This window comes from Nansenia antarctica, assembly GCF_963989245.1.
Source record: "Nansenia antarctica genome assembly, chromosome: 4".
Taxonomy (NCBI): domain Eukaryota; kingdom Metazoa; phylum Chordata; class Actinopteri; order Argentiniformes; family Microstomatidae; genus Nansenia; species Nansenia antarctica.
The window spans coordinates 55327118-55346539 of record NC_137689.1 but is presented as its reverse complement, the minus strand read 5'-3'; the positions used below and the strand labels follow the sequence as shown (position 1 = coordinate 55346539).

Genomic DNA, 19422 nt, shown 5'->3' with positions numbered 1-19422 from the left:
CGCTTGTCCTGGTGCCATCCGCTCGATGAAGTGCTTCTCTGGCTGAAACGTGTCGTCGAACTTCTGAGCTTTGTCTTTCATAATTCGTAATTTCTCTTGTCTCCATCAAAGCACAGTCTACCATCTGCTTCCTCCTACTTCACGCCTGGGCCATAACCTGTTGACGGTGTGGAAGCCATGCTTGCTAACTGTTTTTTGATTGATTGAAAACTTTATTAGAAGATTTGCAGAAGTAGGTACATGAAAGTACATATTACATACAAGGTCAACTAACAGGATAAAAACCCAAGAAAGCCACTGGCTTATTTCAATTGGGGTCCTTGATGTCTCTCTGGTCATCAAGAAATACACACGACTACTCACATCTGTTAACATTCCGGAAAGAGAAAGATTTATCTGGCGTTGTCACATTTATAGACATGAACGTAATTAACATACGTGAACCTGCGTATGACAACACACAGCGTGAGTATGCAAATGAGGTCAACATATAGCTAAGCTACAATAGCTAGTTGGCGCAGTTCATCCTAATGGTGAAAAACAACACGGAAAAACAACTCGTTGGGGTTTGGCTAATATCGTTAGACAAGCTTGTCCACAACCCAAAAAACTTCTCTCACCAACGTTAATCGAAGTTTCGGGATATATTTCATCGACACATTAACTTGCACATTGAATGCAGCCCGCTCCCGTGGATTTCCGCGGCGCGCAACGTCAAAAATGACTGTCATGTGATCTCCAGGGTTACCAGATCACACTGGTCTGGAAAAAAAAGAAATTGGGCGGTTAGGGCTGAATAAATAGCATTTAGGCATCAAAATGTCAGTGCCTGAAAGTTACAAAATGCGTGAAGTTTTCTTTGATGTAGAAAAAGCATATGATATGATATGGAAGGAGGGGCTTTTGAATTAGAGGTAATGTTTTTATCTGGATTATGGATTTCTTTAATAAAAGAACCATCCAGGTAAAAGTAGGGAGTCCAATAGATGAGGTGGGAAATGGAACACCGCAGGGGAGTGTGATGTCCTACACTATTCTCTATCATGATTAATTATATCTTTGGAAATATTTCGGTAGATATGGGAAGATCATTATTTGCAGAGGATGGGACTCTGTGAAAAAGGGGTTTTGGTTTTCACCAAAAAGAGGAATAGAGGAAATACCCAGTTAAAACTATATGGAAATAATTTAGAGGTAGTTGAGACATTTAGATTATTGGGAGTATACTTTGACTTCAGATTAACATGGAGGGAACACATATAAAACATTGTGGATAAATGCCTTGTAGGGTTGGACTGGGGAGCTGATGTAGCATCCGTGAAATGTATATATGTAGCACTAATTAGATCAAGGCTGGATTATGGGAGTGTGGTATATGGATCAGCAGCAAAGACTGTGCTTGGAGAATAGGCTAGGACCGTTAAGTAGACATTATCTTATTTTTCATAGTATTTGTGTACATTGGTTTCACCATTTAGAAATTACAACATGTTTTATACATAGTCCTCCTATTTCATGGTACAGATGGGACAGATTCATATAATGTCCAAATTAAGCACTGATGTTTAGTATTTGGTTGACAATCCTTTGCATGCAATAACTGCCGGAAGTCTGTGACCCATTGACCCCACAAGATTTTTCTCTTGAATTATGTTACAATCTGTTGATTTTGGCAAGTGTAAGATTTTAATTTTGTCGACCGTGTTATTATTATATATATATATTATGTCATTTTTTTAAATCAAAAGTACCGAATTATGTTTCTTATAGTTGCTTTCAGATTTTTCAGCCTAATAATGGCTCCCTTGACTTTCATTGACACCTCTTTGGTCCTCATGTTGACACACCAATAGCAGACTCCAAAGGCAAAAGCCTAGAATCAATACTACACAGTGATAGCTCTGTTATGCCTGTGCAAATGATGTGATGGAACACACCTGACTTAGCAGAAACACCTGTCAAGCCATTGTTCCATTACTCTTGGTGATTTAACAATTTATAAAATGTATTTTGATTTCTAAATAGTGAAACCATATTATTTAGCCTACATGGATACTCAAATAAAAACGGAGAATCCCTACTTTGACCTAATAGTAATTGTTTGATTTTCAAATCCAACATTTTGGAGTATAGAGCCACAAGAAGAAAACATTCTTCACTGTCCCATTACTTACTCAGGCTACTGTATGTCCATTAGGATGCTACAGGGTACTCACGGATTGTTGGTGCTTTGTAGCCTATCATTCAGTCCATTTGCTCTGTCCACAGTGAGAACAAACCTAAGAATGGAGGCATCTGTGTGGCCAATCACACAACTCCCATTGATGTCATCATCTTGGCCAATGATGGCTGCTATGCTATGGTATGGATATTCCCAGGATGAAACTGTCTAGAGTTGATACCCTAACGGTTAGGGTATCAACACTAGACAGTTTCATCCTGGGAATAACCCTAACCCTAATAAGGGGTGACTTTCTTATAAGTTGTGTATGAATCCTATGGGCATGGTTAGCATCATGTGTGTGCCACTGGCAGGGTTTGAACTGGGGACCTCTTGCCTGGATACCACAGATGTAAAGCAGTATACCAAGAGGACATCCTCGTGGTACATGTATATCTAGGCTTAGAGGTTACAGGCAGGGATTCCAAATCACCTCTGACTGCTGCATGTGGTATCATATGGACAGCATATTATTGTAAATGTGTCACCCACATCTGGAGTTGTGTTGTTATGAAGCTGAGTGTGAACCTTCTTCTTCAGGTTGGTCAGGCACGCGGAGGGCTTATGGGGGTCGTCCAGAGAGCCATGGTGAAATCCTGCCCCCACATCTGGTTTGAGCGATCTCAAGTCAAAGACAGACACCATGTGGCCAAAAGGTAACACTGCAGCTGATTGTTGAGAAACACCACACACACACACAATTAGTCATTCTCAGACTATTGTTAAAGGGACTTAAAAAGCAGCAACACCACCACCGCCTCATAATCTGGTGAACACAGTTTGTTATTGACTAAGAGTTTATTTTTATTTTATTTCAGGCTTAGTGACCATGTGGCGGACAAAACTAAACTGCCTATTCTCATCTTCCCAGAGGGTTAGTATGGTGAGGTTGGGAGTAGTTAATACATTGCATAGATTGTCAGCATAGATGATTGTAAGCTATGTCTGTTTCACTGTGCTAATGTCTAATGCAAATGATGGCATGTCATTGATATATTTTCCACGTAGGTACTTGCATCAACAACACCTCGGTGATGATGTTCAAGAAGGGCAGCTTTGAGATCGGCTGCACTGTCTACCCCGTGGCAATCAAGGTAGGAACTCGTCCTCTCTGAAAGGCTGTCCACATCTACCACGCTGGCAACATGTTGTCGTTCAAGACACTTGTTGATAACATTCTACCTTGCAAAGTGCATTACTTATAAACCAAAGATGGCCAACAATGATTTTCTAGTGTATGCACATCTTTCTCTTTCTTTCTGATCCGATGTGTTCTAACACTCTAACCTGTGTCCTGCTCTGTGTGACAGTACGACCCTCGGTTCGGCGATGCGTTCTGGAACAGCAGTAAGTTTGGAATGGTGAACTACTTGCTGAGGATGATGAGCAGCTGGGCCATCGTCTGTAGCGTCTGGTACCTGCCACCCATGAGGAGAGAGGTGAGACCTGTCATGTACACCTGAGGTTGTTGGCCTGTGTGATACTTTTTTGGGTTAATAAGGACTTCTAGTTCAGGAGCGATTGAGATAAGTCAACACTGAACACTGCTGTAGATGAGAGTCCATGTTGACTCATGTTCAGACTAATTCCTTTTCATGTGTTTCTCTGTTAAGGAGGGAGAGGATGCTGTGCAGTTTGCCAACAGAGTGAAAGCAGCCATCGCCACACAGGGAGGGCTAGTGGACCTGCTTTGGTGAGTTTTGAAGACACACACACACACACTTTGGGATTTGCCTTCCCTTGCATTTATTGATGTATTTGTCTGCTCTCTCGGGGATGGAGGGCTGAAGAGAGCTAAGGTGAAAGACACCTTTAAAGAGGAGCAGCAGAAGCTGTACAGCAAGGTGCTGGTTGGGGACCAGGAGGACCTTAGTGAAGATAGGCTTCTTGAAGATGGACCACAGGAACAGGAAGCAGAGGAGCAGGAACAACTCAATCAGGAGAGAGGCTCAGAGACCAAAAAGGACCAATGAAGATGGTTTTCCTCTTACGAAGTGGTGGCAGAGCCCAGGTCACTGTTTTAGTCATCTGATACAAGTCACTAAACTATATGACTGGAAATCTCAAAGTTAATGACCTCAATCAAATACACTACTCTGGGAATAGATTGAGAATATGTAAGAGCTTTTCAAACTTTCAGTGTGATTGAAACAATATTATTCTCTATTCTCCATTTGGCTGCAAGCCAAAAAGTGCTGCACTATGCTCACATGATTTGATTAATATTAACAGTTTTAATGTTTTTATTTAATATGTGTATGAGTATGTATGTTGTTGTTACTCATTTGTGCATGTTGTGAAATAGGAGGAAGGGTTACAAGTAGATATTTTAAGGATATGGGGTATAGGCCAATGAAGTGCAGACTGTGACAGATAAATAAAACATGATAGGTCAGGATTTGCTCTTTTGTATGTTCTCACAGTACACTTGTAACCATGCTTTGAAGGGCTGCATTACCATTGTAACCTTGTAACCTCGACTGTTGTATTTGTAATTAAAACATGCTATTTTCATATTGTTGACTGGTGTGCAATATTTATGTGTCTCTTCCTTAGGGAAAGGTGTAGCTAAGAGGATAATGGTGGGAGTCCAGAATGACACTGAAGAAGGCACCTTGCTGCCGAAATGTTGTTAAAAAAATAATAGCATCGGAGCAAGAGTGCACCTTTCTTTCTTGGGGATACAAAAGGAACTAAAAGTGTTGCCTCTGCCCTGTCCATTGGAAACAGTGGAGTAACACGCATACACACACCAGTTTATCACCTGTGTTGTCTGCAATTACTAGCCTCAGCATCACAGAGCATACTGATAAAGTTGACTTGGCTGGTGATAACATAGAAGAAAAAAAAACACTTTGCACAATTGATACTGTATGGATAGTGTTGTTTACTCACTGCAATTGGCAGAATGGTTGCGTGAACACCTTTGTTTGTGTAAAGGGCTACTGTCACGTGATCTTTGTCAAACGACCAACCCTGTAGAGTCGGCTACTTAATACCCTTTATCACTTTCATTCTCACACACACACTGCTATTAAACACTGCTATTAAAATGTGTTAATCCAGGTACAAAGCCACTCCAGTCATTTATTAATAGAGAATAACCTGAACCTGCAGTTTCGGTTTCAGAATGAGGGGTTTATAGTTCCTCACGTGGACTGTTCATGGTTCAAGATTAACAATGTGTCAAGATCTCTTCCATGTATCTTAAATGTATCTTGTGTTGCACTTGAAAGAGAACAAAGCTACTTTTGAATTAGTTTTTTTATTGTAATGAAGTGTGTACAAACAAAAAGGCATATTCAATACAGTCACATTTTAACAAGTGCATCAATAAACTGAGTAAATAAGATGATTTTGTTTAATAATGCTTTAGTTTTTCATCACAGTCAGATACTTAAAATATAGCATTAGTTATTGTTTTTTATGAATTTAGCTTTGTGTATGAAATACTTGGCCAGAATAAGGACTATCCCATGGGAGTTTCGAATACTTAAACTAGCATTTGCATGATGTGCAATACATTTTCAGACTTGTTTACTAAAACTTACTGGTAAGCATGGTACGATAGCATCCATGCTGTAGTATTCTGATTTGTAAGGTATTTTTTGCTCTGCTCAACACTATTGGCTCCAGCAAATTGGAGCCCTATGAATGAGAGTAGTAGCAGTATGGCTGTGTGAGTACATTCGAAAGAGAAAAGGAATGGTGAGGGTTTGTTAATGTTGATGAGATTGAATTATATCACATTTATTGTTCAAAACATTTCTAGCCATGTACCAATAAACACAATTCACTAAATTGACAAGCCTTCATAGAAATTACCAAGCAAGGGGAGTGTGAAACTATAGACTAATTAAAAGGCTGGTGTCCATAACACAAGTAGTCATTGGAGTGTTTGGCCAGCAACAGGTGGTTAGGGTCCAGTGGTCTGTCATAATTTCCAATCTCTGCAAGGTTACTACAGGCTGCCCCACTCTGCTCCCGACGGCCTCCCTTGTTAGAAACAGTCTTTGATACTCCACTCCTCTTTCTCCACTTGGTCCGTCTGTTCTGGAACCACACCTGCAGGATAACATTGTATGTTTGTGTGCTATAGTGTTCCGGAGTTTGTGTCTGTGATACCACTGAACTGATCACTGGTCTGGCAAAAATGTCTAGATCATGTAACAAGTTAAATCTACATTAGCTTTGGAACCACATCCACAACCAGAACAATGGATAAAGCAAGGATTACGTTTGCATGCATGTTTAGTGTGTTTAGTGTGACATTTAAAGGGGCAATCGGTAATTGGTACATACATTTTTGGACTTCAATTAATTATATTTAGTTTTAGGAATGACTGGATTCAGCTGTCATGTGCAAAGTCTAAAGATCGGATCAGATCATCAGTATCTTTCCATGATTGTATACAATGTGTGCACAAGGGAGAGATACAACATACAGCAAAGTAGGAAGGATCTCCAATGAGCTGAATACCGGTCCTCAGTTTTAAGATAACAAGCAGTGGAAAATACCGGAGGCAACACATCTAATGACCTTGCTCAGTCCCCCTCTTGCTTTCTATCTATTCATATGGGCAGCAAGTTTGTTGTCTTTAACAGGAATAACCTATAGTGAATACACAATCCAGTGTGTCTCATGCAGCAAACACTTACTATAAGTGAAGCTGTCTGAATTTACATTAAATCAAAAGATTTAACAACCCACATCATATTTCTTTAATTATGTTTTATGGTTGATCTTGACCCCAATCTTGAAGTCTGACTACGTACACTCTGTAATAGAACACTCTGGGCTCAATCTGCATGTGCTAGTGAGTGGAAAAAAGTGAGCAAAGTCTGATTGTTTGATATACTGCAACTAGCATTTACATGATGTGCATGTGACTGTGTGAGTAAATATGAAAGAGAAAGAGAATGGTGAAGGTTTGTTCATGTTGACACATTTCTAACCATGCCAGCAATAAGCACAACTCAAATAATTAACGAAAATTAAAAGGCTGGTGTCCATCACGTAGGCACTGGATTGTCTCATGCGTACATACCTTCACCTGGCCTTGTGACATGCCCAGTGTGTACGCCAGCTTGTCTCTCTCAACCGATGACAGGTACTTATTTTCCTCAAAGGTCTTCTCCAGGATAAAGATCTGATAGCCACTGAAAGTCGGTCTGGTGTGTTTAGCTTTGCAGTTGGCGTTACCCTGGTCTTGGGCTAGAGAACAGACAAACCCCATACTAGCATTTCACAGCTCGAATGAATATCAACAATATCACTGATTCATGAATGGCATACTGTAATTATACAACAAATGAAATTACACTTACAGCAATACAGAATTCTCAAAATGGACCAGTATAAAAAGCATACAGAAGAATGGAAATAAAAAAGTGATCCATTTCATATGCTTACCTTTGATTTTTCTCTGCCCTTTTTCAGTGTACCTTTCTCTAGTCTGTGCCCTGAGGTCCAGGCTGTACCCCTGAGATGGTACCTCTATACTGGGCATGGAGGGGGCAGCGGGCAGCTGGGGGCTACACGGGGACGAAGCACAGTCCTGGTGTTGGTATGGGGACGTGGTAGCTCCAAAGCTGTGATATTCAGAGAAGAAGGCACTGGACATGACGTCTGAGCAGCACTGGGGTCCTCTGAAGTCAAAGGCTGGTCTGTTATGGACCTGACTAACGCGTGTTCCACCAGGGCTGAGCTTGTAGTGGTTTGTTTGTGCTGGAGACTGGTGCATCAGCGCAGTGTCGTCCAAATAGAAGTGGTCCAGACAGCTACTGTGGCAGCAAAACCCAGAACTGTTAAGATTCATTGAGAACACATGGTCTCTCAGCACACAAAGATCAACATATACAATTTACCTGGATGAGAATTATGTCTGTATCTGGAGTCAGGGTACGAAGTGAGCCGGTTCACTGTTAGAGTAGCTGTATCTGGCCCTGTGTTTCTGACCGGTTTCATTCAGTGATTATGTTTGAATGCTGATGCACTGAATGTAAAGGCTGAATTATCAGTCAACTCCACCTATTGGTTTTGTCTTAATCACCACCAGTTAACAATGCAACACATGTATTTTCCCTGGTTCTTTGTCTCCTACTGACTGGACAATGCGTAAGAAAGAACTGATAACTTCACTGAACGGCAAACAGTACAATGAATAGATTTCCTTACACAAACATTAGAAGTTATACTTGTAAGGCATAAGAAGAATCTGTAGAATGGTTGTTGTATACTGATTTGTATACTGTATATTGTACTGCACTAATAGTACTAAGGATTGTAGAAAGTGAAATCCAGTTTCACAGTGGGGTGGGGGGTGTGTGTGTGTGTGTGTGTGTGTATGTATGAGTGTTTTGATGACACTCCTCCAGCTCCAGAATGTTATAACAGACTGGTGGCATTCTATCAAGCAACTCTACTAGAGATGCAAGACACTTCAAGAGAGGCAAATCTGACAAGGATGGAAATCAGTCACAACATTGGTAAGGAGGATACAACATTTTATTATCATCATTATTTTACTATGTATTATAATTACACACACACACACACACACACACACACACACACACACACACACACACACACACACACACACACACACACACACATACAGTATAGATGCACACATTCAATGGTGACAGGGACATAACAAATATTTTACAAATATTGAATATACTCAGTATTCACAGATGTGTAATGAATGTGAGCATTTTTTCAGTAACACAATACTGTTGCTCGTTTTACAATTTAAAAATAATCTCAAAACATTTCACTTTGTCAATTCCAACTGTATGCAATATAAGTGACAAATAACATTTACATTCACATTTTTTAACATTTTATTTGATTCGCCTTAATAAAATCACCAATCCTCCAGTTGTGCTTTACAGATGGTAATACCGTAGCTATATATTTGCATCCTTACAGTATGTAATATAGGGTTATAGTTTGTGTTGTATCAGGATAATAATTCAATGTTTTCAGCTTCTGTATGAATAGTAAAAAGTCCTTGAGGAGGGTCGTAACCAAAGTGTTATACTTAGTTTGTGTTTATCAGAATAAAAAGTAATCAGTGCTTTCAGTTTCTGAATGAATATAGTAAACAGTCCTTGAGGAGGACTGGTCGTAAACCAGTAACTTATATTATTATATTGTAATTGACATTGAAAACAGCTGCACTATAGTAAAGTATTATTTTATGGTAGGACTTTAAAATGGTTATCAAACCATGATGATGGTCCTCTATGGCTCAGTCGGTGGACCATGGCACTAACAACGCTTAGGTTGTGGGTTTGATTCCCACTGAGACCATATATACTGAAAAATGCACTCTGCAATTTAAATCGCTGTGGATAAAAGCGTCAGCTAAATGGCATATATAAACCATAAAGCTTTTTATAACAAAGGCATCAAACTGAGGCATCATCATCGCGATCTGATCGAGCATTACCGCAGTGTAACTCCTCTCCTAAAGGGTAAAATCGCCAGCCTTTGTCAGATAAATACATTATAAACCACCAAGCGTCTAAACACAAATGTATTCTCTCGCCTTGCCTTTAGAGTCCACTCCACCCCACAAATGTGGAAACCACTGTTTGGGGCCCCTGTCCTTCCATATAGGGACCTTGGGCGCCAAGGTGTCTCTGAGTCAGGGAGCCAGGTATGTGGAGCGGGACAGGGAGACCTTCAAGAATGGCCTGGTCTTCACCAGTCGTCCTATCAGGGTCCGGGAGAAGATCCATCTACGCGTGGAGCGCTGTGACCAGCACTGGGTGGGAGCCCTGCGACTGGGCTTCACCTCCATACCCCCCTCATCATTTGGTCCTCTCTTCCCCGCTGCCATGGCCATCCCTGACCTCACCACCACCCCGGGGTACTGGGCAACTGATTTGCCCCGCAACCACACCATGCCCGGGAATGAGCTCCGGTTTTGGATGCCCTGTCGGGGGATTATGGTGTATGAGGGGGCCGATGGTGTGAGGCACCAAAAAGTCCTGAAAGGCGTAGATGTGACACAACCACTCTGGGCAATGTTAGATATCTATGGGCAGACGCGAGCTGTGTTCCTGCTGGGTACGAAATATACAGTATATATTTGTTTGTTTTTTTGTTTATTGGTGAAAGCAGTAAAACCCTAAATTTTGTGCAAGATTATCTCACAACCCAATAAATATATCATTCTCACATGATCCCAGGGTCAGAGAAGAAGAGATTTCTTTTTAAGCGGCAGAGGTCCTGTCCTGTGCCGCCTCCTCCAGCAGCGGGTGAAGGTGACAGCTGTATGTGTGTGAGGGGGGGTAGGCCGTGTTGCAGCCCTCAGAAATACAGGCTCCATGCCCCTCATAATAACACCACACAGCCAGACAGACCCGCAGGTTAGTATAGGCCCACTGCATATGCATATACTGTAGGTCTTTAGTCAATCAGTTTGGTGTTTACACTGAACGCATTTACTTGTACTAAAGTTGATGAAGGATGACAAAAACACTTAAATAGAACGTGGGCTTTTTCGAAAATCTGTGTCTAATTCTTGAAACCATAATATAACATACATAGGCGATAGGCCTACAACCACCATATAATAAGCATGTTACTATGTTACTGGATAATTTGTTTTATTGACTACTTTCTGGACTTAATAACCAAAAAGTGAGCATGTTTAATACATTATTTTCTAGACCAAGACTCGGGTGAGGAATGTGTGGTGTGTCTGTCTGCGCGCGCTTGTGTGGACTTCCCCTGTGGTCATCGCTGTGTGTGCGCTCCCTGCTCCGAGCGTATCTGCACCGAGTTTGGAAGTTGCCCGCTATGTCGCCGACGAATCAGAAACAGCTCAGAAGACGAAACCCCATCGAAATGACTGATAATGTGCAACAGTCAGGGACAGAGAAGAATACAAACAAAACCTATAATATATATTTAAAAAACATGTTAATTAGCATATATGTCCTTCTTTTGAATTGTAAACTAACAACTGTACAGGACTATTGTCCATCAATAACTGTATTATACTGTATTATAAGCCTGTCTACTGTATGTGTTTGTTTCTTATTTCACTGATCAATAAACAAATCCCCCAAAACGGTGTGAGATTATGTAGAGATGTATTCTGAGATACATGTTTGGTCATACTCTATAAGGCATGCTAAGAGCATGCATCGAGCATATTAAATACATGTTAAACATGTGAGAAGAGATTCTATACTATAGCTTGCCTGGCCTCCAACAGTTAGTCTACATGGGCCGCGTGGATCAGATACAATGCTTTGGCAGTAGACTTGTGCGTCACATCACTAATTGGCTCAAGGTAGTCTCCCAAGTCAGGGCTTGGATACCGTCATCTATATCTGTCTTCAGCCTGAAGCTTTCCTGGGCACAGCAGAGCAGATCAGGTGAGAGGAAACAGCTTCCATGTTAGAATGTTGTGACATCATCTATTCATATTATATATGGTCGTTGTAAATGGACAGTTTCTTTATGTGGTACAGCAACATAGGCCTATCTCTAGAAATAGGATACACAAGGTTTGTGCAGGAACTAGAAAATAGACACAATAATGTGAGTAAATAACAGCATGTTATTTAGCATGTTAACAGTTGATAATATAAACATTTTATCATAGGACACCACTTCATTAGGGTTAAATGCAGGCTATACAAAGGCTACATACAGTCTCAATGTGAGAAAGATACAATCTTTTGAGAACATGGTGTACAGATGTTCTTGGGTGGAGGTTCCCTATCTCTCCAGTGCATGGGTCTCAGCTTCTGTAAACCTTGGCTTTGCTGTCACTACACACACTTACACCCTCACAAGTAGGATATGATAGTCTCTTCAGGTAAGCAATACTAAATTGACTTACTCAGCTTTCTTGATTGAACCAATAGTTGTTAGTAGTTATCTTCAATAATTAGAGCTCTACATTTTTTTTGGGCCAATGTAGAGTCTATAATGATCTTCAATTATGCTTTTTGATATTCTAAAATATAGGTTCTCCCTACTGCACAATCCATTGACTTTCACTCTTCTTGCTCTCTATCTCTGGCTTTGTCTCAGTCAGGTCCCTCTCTATGTCTCCAGCTGCCAGTGGTCCTGATGACATCAGTGGTGGTGACCCTGACTGGACCTTCACCATGGGGCTTCCGTATCTCTGGGGGAAGGGACTTCCGGAGGGTTTTGACCATCTCCAAGGTAGTGAAACAGACATCAAGTTGTTGCAAACTGTAGCCCTGCAATTGCTCCGACCGAGCCTCGAACTTGCGACCTCTGACATGCCAGCACATGTGATCGTCTCCTCTAATACCTGACGTAAAGCAGCTATGCTATCGAAAAGTTAACAATTCGACAGGGCGGGTGGGGGTATTTGAACTTGAGGAGTGAGTTTACCATCTCAATCTGGTTACAATAGCATGAAACACATTACAACCTCTCACACTACAACTACAGACATACTATATCACACCACACAGCATTAATCATTCTTCATATGACTGCAGGTGCATGGGTCAAGCAAGGCTGAGCAGGCTAACTTGCGAGTGGGTGATGTCATAGTGGAAATCAATGGACAGAGTACTGCAGGGATGCTGCATGTACAGGCTCAGAACAACATCAAGGGCTCCAGGCCACAGCTCAGACTGCTCATAGACAGGTAGGCACTCAGGGGTTCAAAACATGTTATTCATATACACATCAAATAAACATCTTCAGACAGGCAAGATGTTTAGTTTTTTATTCCCCTCTTTCTGTCCCTTCATGACAGACCTCGGTCAGCTTTCTTTGGACAGTCCAAATGCATTGGACCACCACAGGAGCCAACCAGTCGGGAACAGGTTCATTCTTTTATTGTTTGTTTACAGAGATTATTGAAAATATATTAATTTTATTTTTGTTGAATATATGACTATGATGATATTGATAACAAAATGTCCCACTAATAGACAGTTTATTCGTTTTTTTATAATGCCTTTAGATTACTGTGTCAAGAGGGTTTGAGGCCAATCAAGGAGGAAATTACAAAATTCTGAGAACAGAAAACGACAGAAAATACCAATATTCCGACACTGCCCCGTCACAGAAAGTTCAGCCCCCCATGAAGTCTGCAGTCAGGAAGACTCAGTGGTGTATCCCCAACAACACCAAGAGGTACGGTACTCAATCATGCTATCAAGATCATTGACATAATGTAATGCACTGTGAGCGAGGTCTACAAATTGAAATAGTTTGCTGCCCTCTTGTGGCTATAACTTCTCAAACAGCATCAGGTGGCATTGAGAGAAACTCAACAGCAACTCTTGTGGACTCAATTCTTTTCAGAATATTGCAAGGATAGTGTACGTCCAATAATACAGTACATTTTGGATTTTTTAAATATAGTGCAGGTTTTTAACAGCAGGCAGTCATGATGCATGCATAATTGCATATGTTCTCTCCTCTCTCCCCTTAGTGTCAGCTTTGATATACCCAGACAGAAATATCCACTCCTGGACTCTGAGGTCTACCAGAGTATCCAGGGGAGAAGAGAGACACCCACAGTCCCTCGCCAGTCCAATACCTTCCATCTGCTAGAGGAGGTTCTGGAGGCAGAGTCTAGAAGTGAGATTGTAACTTCAGCACATCTACATCAATTGACATACCTCTAAATACAACCTCCTTTAAAAGTTGATGTGCCACATGTTTTTGTCCCTCCTCCTACATTATAGTCTCCATTCTTATTGAGAGATTACCTTTAAGAACAGAGAGGGAACGAGCAAGTGACAAAAATGTAGGCAGGTGATTGATTCTCATTGTCTGTGGTCTGTCTGTGTATGCCAGAGTCAATGCTGCGGATCCCAGAGAAGCCTTCAACAGCCTCACCTAGCAACCCACCCCTGTATAGAATGCTGCAGAAGTTCCACACATGTGAAAGCTGTGGTACTCCTATTGTGTAAGAACATACAGTACATACTGTATGTCTGCTATAGCCTTTCAGCCTTTTCCCTTCACAACCACTGACAAACAGTACAATGTTTACTTTCATTTTAGTGTTGTGATATACTGTAGGCAACTAATCAATTATTGTTGTGTCAGAAATGTATCTAGCGTGTTTACTTTTGAATTCTAGCTAATGCCATTACAGTGTTGGTGTCAAAGTAGCCCACATGCAGTTTTGAGTTCTGAGCCTCAACACCCTATGCCTATTTGACTGTGATGGTAATGGCCTCCCTCTGTCTGAAGGACTCAAGCGGTCAGGATCAGAGAAGGACACTACCGGCACCAGGACTGTTACACCTGCAAGGACTGTGGCCTGACCCTGCTGAAGAGAGGTCACTTCTGGGTGGGGGAGGAGCTCTTCTGTGGGAAACATGCTCGTCAGAGGTACCAGAGGAATGAATAAACCAAACAACTCACAAGGAACCAACATCAGACATGAAACACAGCCACCATTTTGGATCCTCTGAGGAACCATACATACTATGACCAATAGCCCACTTTTTATGCTATAGGACTACTTACTAGATTTTAGTGATACTAATGTGTTGTTCCTCTTTTTGTGCAGTAGGGGGCAGCCTCTACACATATTCTGCCTTAGCTATACTGCTACCAAAGTGTGTGATAAGTGTGTAAAAGTGTGATAAGACATCATTTAATGATCTGTTTACCATGCTAAAGATGTGGTTTATGCCTTGGGCTGTCATGTGAAAATGTTATATGATGAGTGATAATGATAATGAGTGATTATTGACGTGGTGAGGTGCGGAGGTGAGGCATAATTTGTACAAGAACCATGTAAAGGAGAACTGAGGGTAAATGTAGAAGGTGGACGGATATTTATTAGACCAGAAAGTGCCAATAACCAGAGTGATCGTACAGTCTACACCCTTTTTGTCAAGAAAATACTGGTGGTACTTGAGAGAAAGTATTGTTGGTAGACAGGAAATGTGTTGGATTTGCTATGATGCCAGTAGCCTCTGAGTAAGGTTAGCTTTGCATAATTATTTACTAACTAGTTTTTGTTTTGTCTGCGTGTTACAATAATACCTCTCCAAACGTAGATATAGCACAGCTCACACATTTATGAAATAATAAATCTAACAAATGTGGTCAACAGGTTAGTGTTGCCAAGTCATTTTATTTCCATGTTAATTTCCATTTTAATTTGCTTGTCCGCAGGACAAGATTTTATAAAAAATCATCTATATAAAATATGTTGATAGTATATGTTTCTGGTCCTCAATGACAATAAATGAAAAACAACAAAACAGCTGATTTCCATATGTATTTTTATTGTGGAAGAGAACTGAAACTTTATAATTGTTTCACACAATAGTCATAATGCACAAATGAATGCTTGCAGTGCAAACATAATTTGATTTAGTAACACTTCTACAAATGTATGGATATACAGTGCCATCCATAAGTATTGGAAAGAGGAAATATTTTGTTGTTTTACAAACTGTTGATTTTTTAAGTCTATGGTTTTGTGTTATGTTTCTGATTGATTTGTCTAATATTTCAGCCTCGTAATGCCTTCCTTGACATTCATCAACATCTCTTTGGTCCTTGGCAGACACCTTCTTCTTCTTCTTCTTCTTCTTCTTCGGTGTATGGGTAGTTGTTTTCCTCTCCACTCCACCAGGCAGACACCAATATACCTGCACAAATGATGTGCGGAACACACCTGACTAACCAGAAACACCTTCCAAGCAAATTGTCTTATGCTTTTGGTGCCATTCTAAAAGGAGAAACCAATCAGAAAAAAAGAAAATAATATTAAATATAATTATTTGATTTAAAATCCGAACTGTTGGAGTATAGAGCTAAAGGAATACTAAATGATTCCTCTTTTCAATACTTATGGAAGGCACTGTATCTATAGTGTTGCATCAGGAGGCAATTCAAGCTTTTTTAGAGGATCAAATTGAAACATATTTGAAGCAGAAGTGTCACCTTTAGCTCATGATGTATTCACTCTCTTAGTTTTTTTCATTCAACCATAAAGATACAGTAGGCCTATACTCTCTAAAAACCGCAAACTCTTTAGTCACCTTTATTCCCTACTAGATGCCAGCATACGGTAGTCTTTCACCTGATCACACCGCTGTGATGCTGTGATGTCCATATTCTAGAAACCAGAGCAGCAAACCCAATCTAAATGTATCAGGTCATTTGAATATCTGCAGATATTCCTAACTGGGAAGGCAATCACCTTGTAAATAGCTTTGTAAATAGAGCAATTATCTCGTAAATAAAGATGGGGAGATTGTTGGGGGAAAAGGTAGTGGCTGTGCACGGATGGATGCTCAGTGCTCTCTAATGATAAGTGTTTTGGCACAATGATTGCATTCATGGGCTGGCCTCCACAACCTCCACTGGAGATGGTGCTAAAACTTTATGTGACCCCAGCCTGAGACCCCATTTTGCCTGAGATATGAATTGTTACAGTCTTGTCAGGTATCAGGCAAAGGGTGGCCACACTCTGTGGACAGGCAAAGCCTCACATGCCGTAGACCTGCTTTCTCTTTGAGTCCAAGGGTTTTTTCTTCAGGCTCAGTCTTTTTCTATATTTCCAAAAATGCTGGTTGTAGGTAGGCCTCGGCTGTTTAACTAAGATTAAAGCAAACTATTACTGTATGAGACATTTTTTGGTTTGAGTCTATCATTTTTTACATATTATTTTTCCCCATTTGTGTTTTTGTTGTTTTTGTGAACCGGGCACTGTACCAGACATGGGTAGATTTGGGCTAGATTGACAGGATGTAGGAGGCAGGTGTGTCAGTGTCAAGTAGGCTATGCACATGGTTTTTTATCAGAGCAATGGAGAAACTGTAGACAATGAATAGTATGTTAACCTTAGATAGCTACAAAATATTAAATCTGGACTGAAATGTGAATCTTAGCCTAGTACTGGACTTCTTAATTGCCTGAGTACAATCCTTCCTGCTTGAACCGGTGCATCAGTGCCCTTTTTAAATAGTGATTTAACTAATTGTAACTCTAAAAATGGCTACTACAATTGCAATAATAACCTAGCTGTAGGCCTAACGTTTGATACTTAGGGTTAGGGTTAGGGTTAGAACAAGGGATGTGTTACCTCTCCTCATGACATGTAGCGGTCGAAAGTCGAGCTCCATTGACTAATTTATGATGGGGGCGTGACTTCAGAGGCCCTCCCCCACGAAACACTCCTCCTCACGTCATCTAGAACCACGCCCAGTCAGCTGTTTCCTCAAATGTTCATAGGTAAAACTTTCCCCTGGCCGCGTAACATTAAAATATCCATCTACCGGTACTTAGAACAATATACCGAGACGGCTATTCGGAGTTAATCCACGCATCTAATCCTCCGTAGGTGTCAGTCATGTCTCTGGCAGATCAGAGTCAGCAGTGGTATCCTACAAGCGCACAGGTAACGGTGCTTCAGGCAAGAAGCCTGAGGATAAAGGGGAAACATGGCACCAACGACGCGTACGCCATCATGCAAGTGGCCAAGGAGAAGTTTTCTACTGCGGTGGCAGAGAAGAGCGTGGCCCCGGTGTGGAAGGAGGAGGCCACGTTCGACCTGCCGCTATTCCACCACGGTAACACAGAGCTTTGTACACTAAACGTCCTGGTAATGCACCGGGCTCTCGTGGGACCGGATAAATTCCTCGGGCAAGCAGTCATCAACCTGTTGGAGCTCAACGAGGTTAAATCCCGCAATAAGACTGAGTGAGTGTTCAAGTTCATTCAGAGTGGTCACAGCTTTTGTCTTTACCCACACACTCCTGAAGATTGACAACACAACATTTATGGTCATTTTCTTTTTCAATGGTCAAAATGTGCAAATAGAAGAACATGTCATCATCTCCCTTCTAAATCATCATTAAATACGTTTTTTTTCATCAAAGACAAGGACCTGGGCCCTGGGAAAGTTGGATCTGTTTAGCAATCTGATATGTTCTGATTCTGTGAATTGCTTTACCCTCCTATGGGTTTTCTTGACTGACAGTCAATTAATTCAGCAGAGAGGTAAAGAGAGACAATTGTAATGTAGCTGAGTGTCTTGCCCTCCCCACCCAATGAGTGATTATGGTTTGGCCAGGGTTGCCCATTGAAATGCCCGATTATCACAGTGCAACATGCCAGCAGCACAACACCCAATTATAAAAATGTTCCCTCCCAACTAATTTCACATGCCAGTGCCAGGATTATTTAGCTCATGCACACTCCCTCTTTGTAAATGGCTGTGGAGGAATTAATTGAGCCTCTCTCCCAACCACTGGCCCTGTCTTTTAACCACTGGCCCTCTGTCTTAACCTCTGGCTCTGTCTTGTAACCACTGACCCTCTGTCTTAACCACTGACCCTCTGTCTTAACCACTGGCCCTCTGTCTTAACCACTGGCCCTCTGTCTTAACCACTGGCCCTCTGTCTTAACCACTGACCCTCTGTCTTAACCACTGGCCCTCTGTCTTAACCACTGGCCCTCTATCTTAACCACTGACCCTCTATCTTAACCACTGACCCTCTGTCTTAACCACTGACCCTCTGTCTTAACCACTGGCCCTCTGTCTTAACCACTGGCCCTCTATCTTAACCACTGACCCTCTATCTTAACCACTGACCCCCTGTCTTAACCACTGGCCCTCTATCTTAACCACTGGCCCTCTATATTCTTAACCACTGACCCCCTGTCTTAACCACTGACCCCCTGTCTTAACCACTGGCCCTCTGGCTTAACCACTGACCCTCTGTCTTAACCACTGGCCCTCTATCTTAACCACTGACCCCCTGTCTTAACCACTGGCCCTCTGGCTTAACCACTGGCCCTCTATATTCTTAACCACTGACCCCCTGTCTTAACCACTGGCCCTCTATCTTAACCACTGGCCCTCTATATTCTTAACCACTGACCCCCTGTCTTAACCACTGGCCCCCTGTCTTAACCACTGGCCCTCTATCTTAACCACTGGCCCTCTGTCTTAACCAGTGGCTCTGTCATTTAACCAGTGGCTCTCTCTCCTAACCACTTGCCATTGGTGTGCAAATGCATTACCAGGTCCCATGATGACCCCTCTCATTATTGTTCATTGTTCAATGGTAACAACTGATGAGGCCTTGCTGGCCCAGACAATTTGTCATTTCCATCGGAATAACAGAAAAATGATATGCATAACTTCCCTGCTGATCTATGAAATCCAAGGACGGAATGCTTTTACTAATTGGGCTCCAGT

General features: G+C 41.5%; 3 protein-coding genes across 3 annotated transcripts in view; all 3 read left to right on the top strand.

Annotated features, from left to right (window-relative positions):
• Positions 1-986: 986 nt before the first annotated feature.
• Positions 987-4194, top strand: LOC308156111 (glycerol-3-phosphate acyltransferase 4-like; the record flags this gene model as incomplete). The annotated part of the gene is made up of 8 exons (XM_080529470.1): positions 987-991; positions 2269-2362; positions 2762-2877; positions 3040-3095; positions 3230-3315; positions 3532-3660; positions 3835-3914; positions 3999-4194. The coding sequence occupies 8 exons, from the start codon at positions 987-989 to the stop codon at positions 4192-4194; spliced, it is 762 nt and encodes a 253-aa protein (XP_080385596.1).
• Positions 4195-9766: 5572 nt separating this feature from the next.
• LOC308156110 (E3 ubiquitin-protein ligase NEURL1-like) lies at positions 9767-14604 on the top strand (the record flags this gene model as incomplete). The annotated part of the gene is made up of 5 exons (XM_080529469.1): positions 9767-10304; positions 10427-10501; positions 12312-12422; positions 14043-14154; positions 14445-14604. 5 exons carry the CDS (start codon positions 9767-9769, stop codon positions 14602-14604), a joined length of 996 nt encoding a protein of 331 aa, XP_080385595.1.
• Positions 14605-17568: 2964 nt separating this feature from the next.
• LOC308156109 (rab11 family-interacting protein 1-like) overlaps positions 17569-19422 on the top strand; it is a gene marked incomplete at its 5' end in the record, with an annotated part of 29528 nt that continues 27674 nt past the window's right edge. Inside the window, one exon of the mRNA XM_080529468.1 lies at positions 17569-17918. Coding sequence (XP_080385594.1) covers positions 17569-17918 — 350 coding nt within the window. The remainder of the gene's footprint in view (positions 17919-19422) is intronic.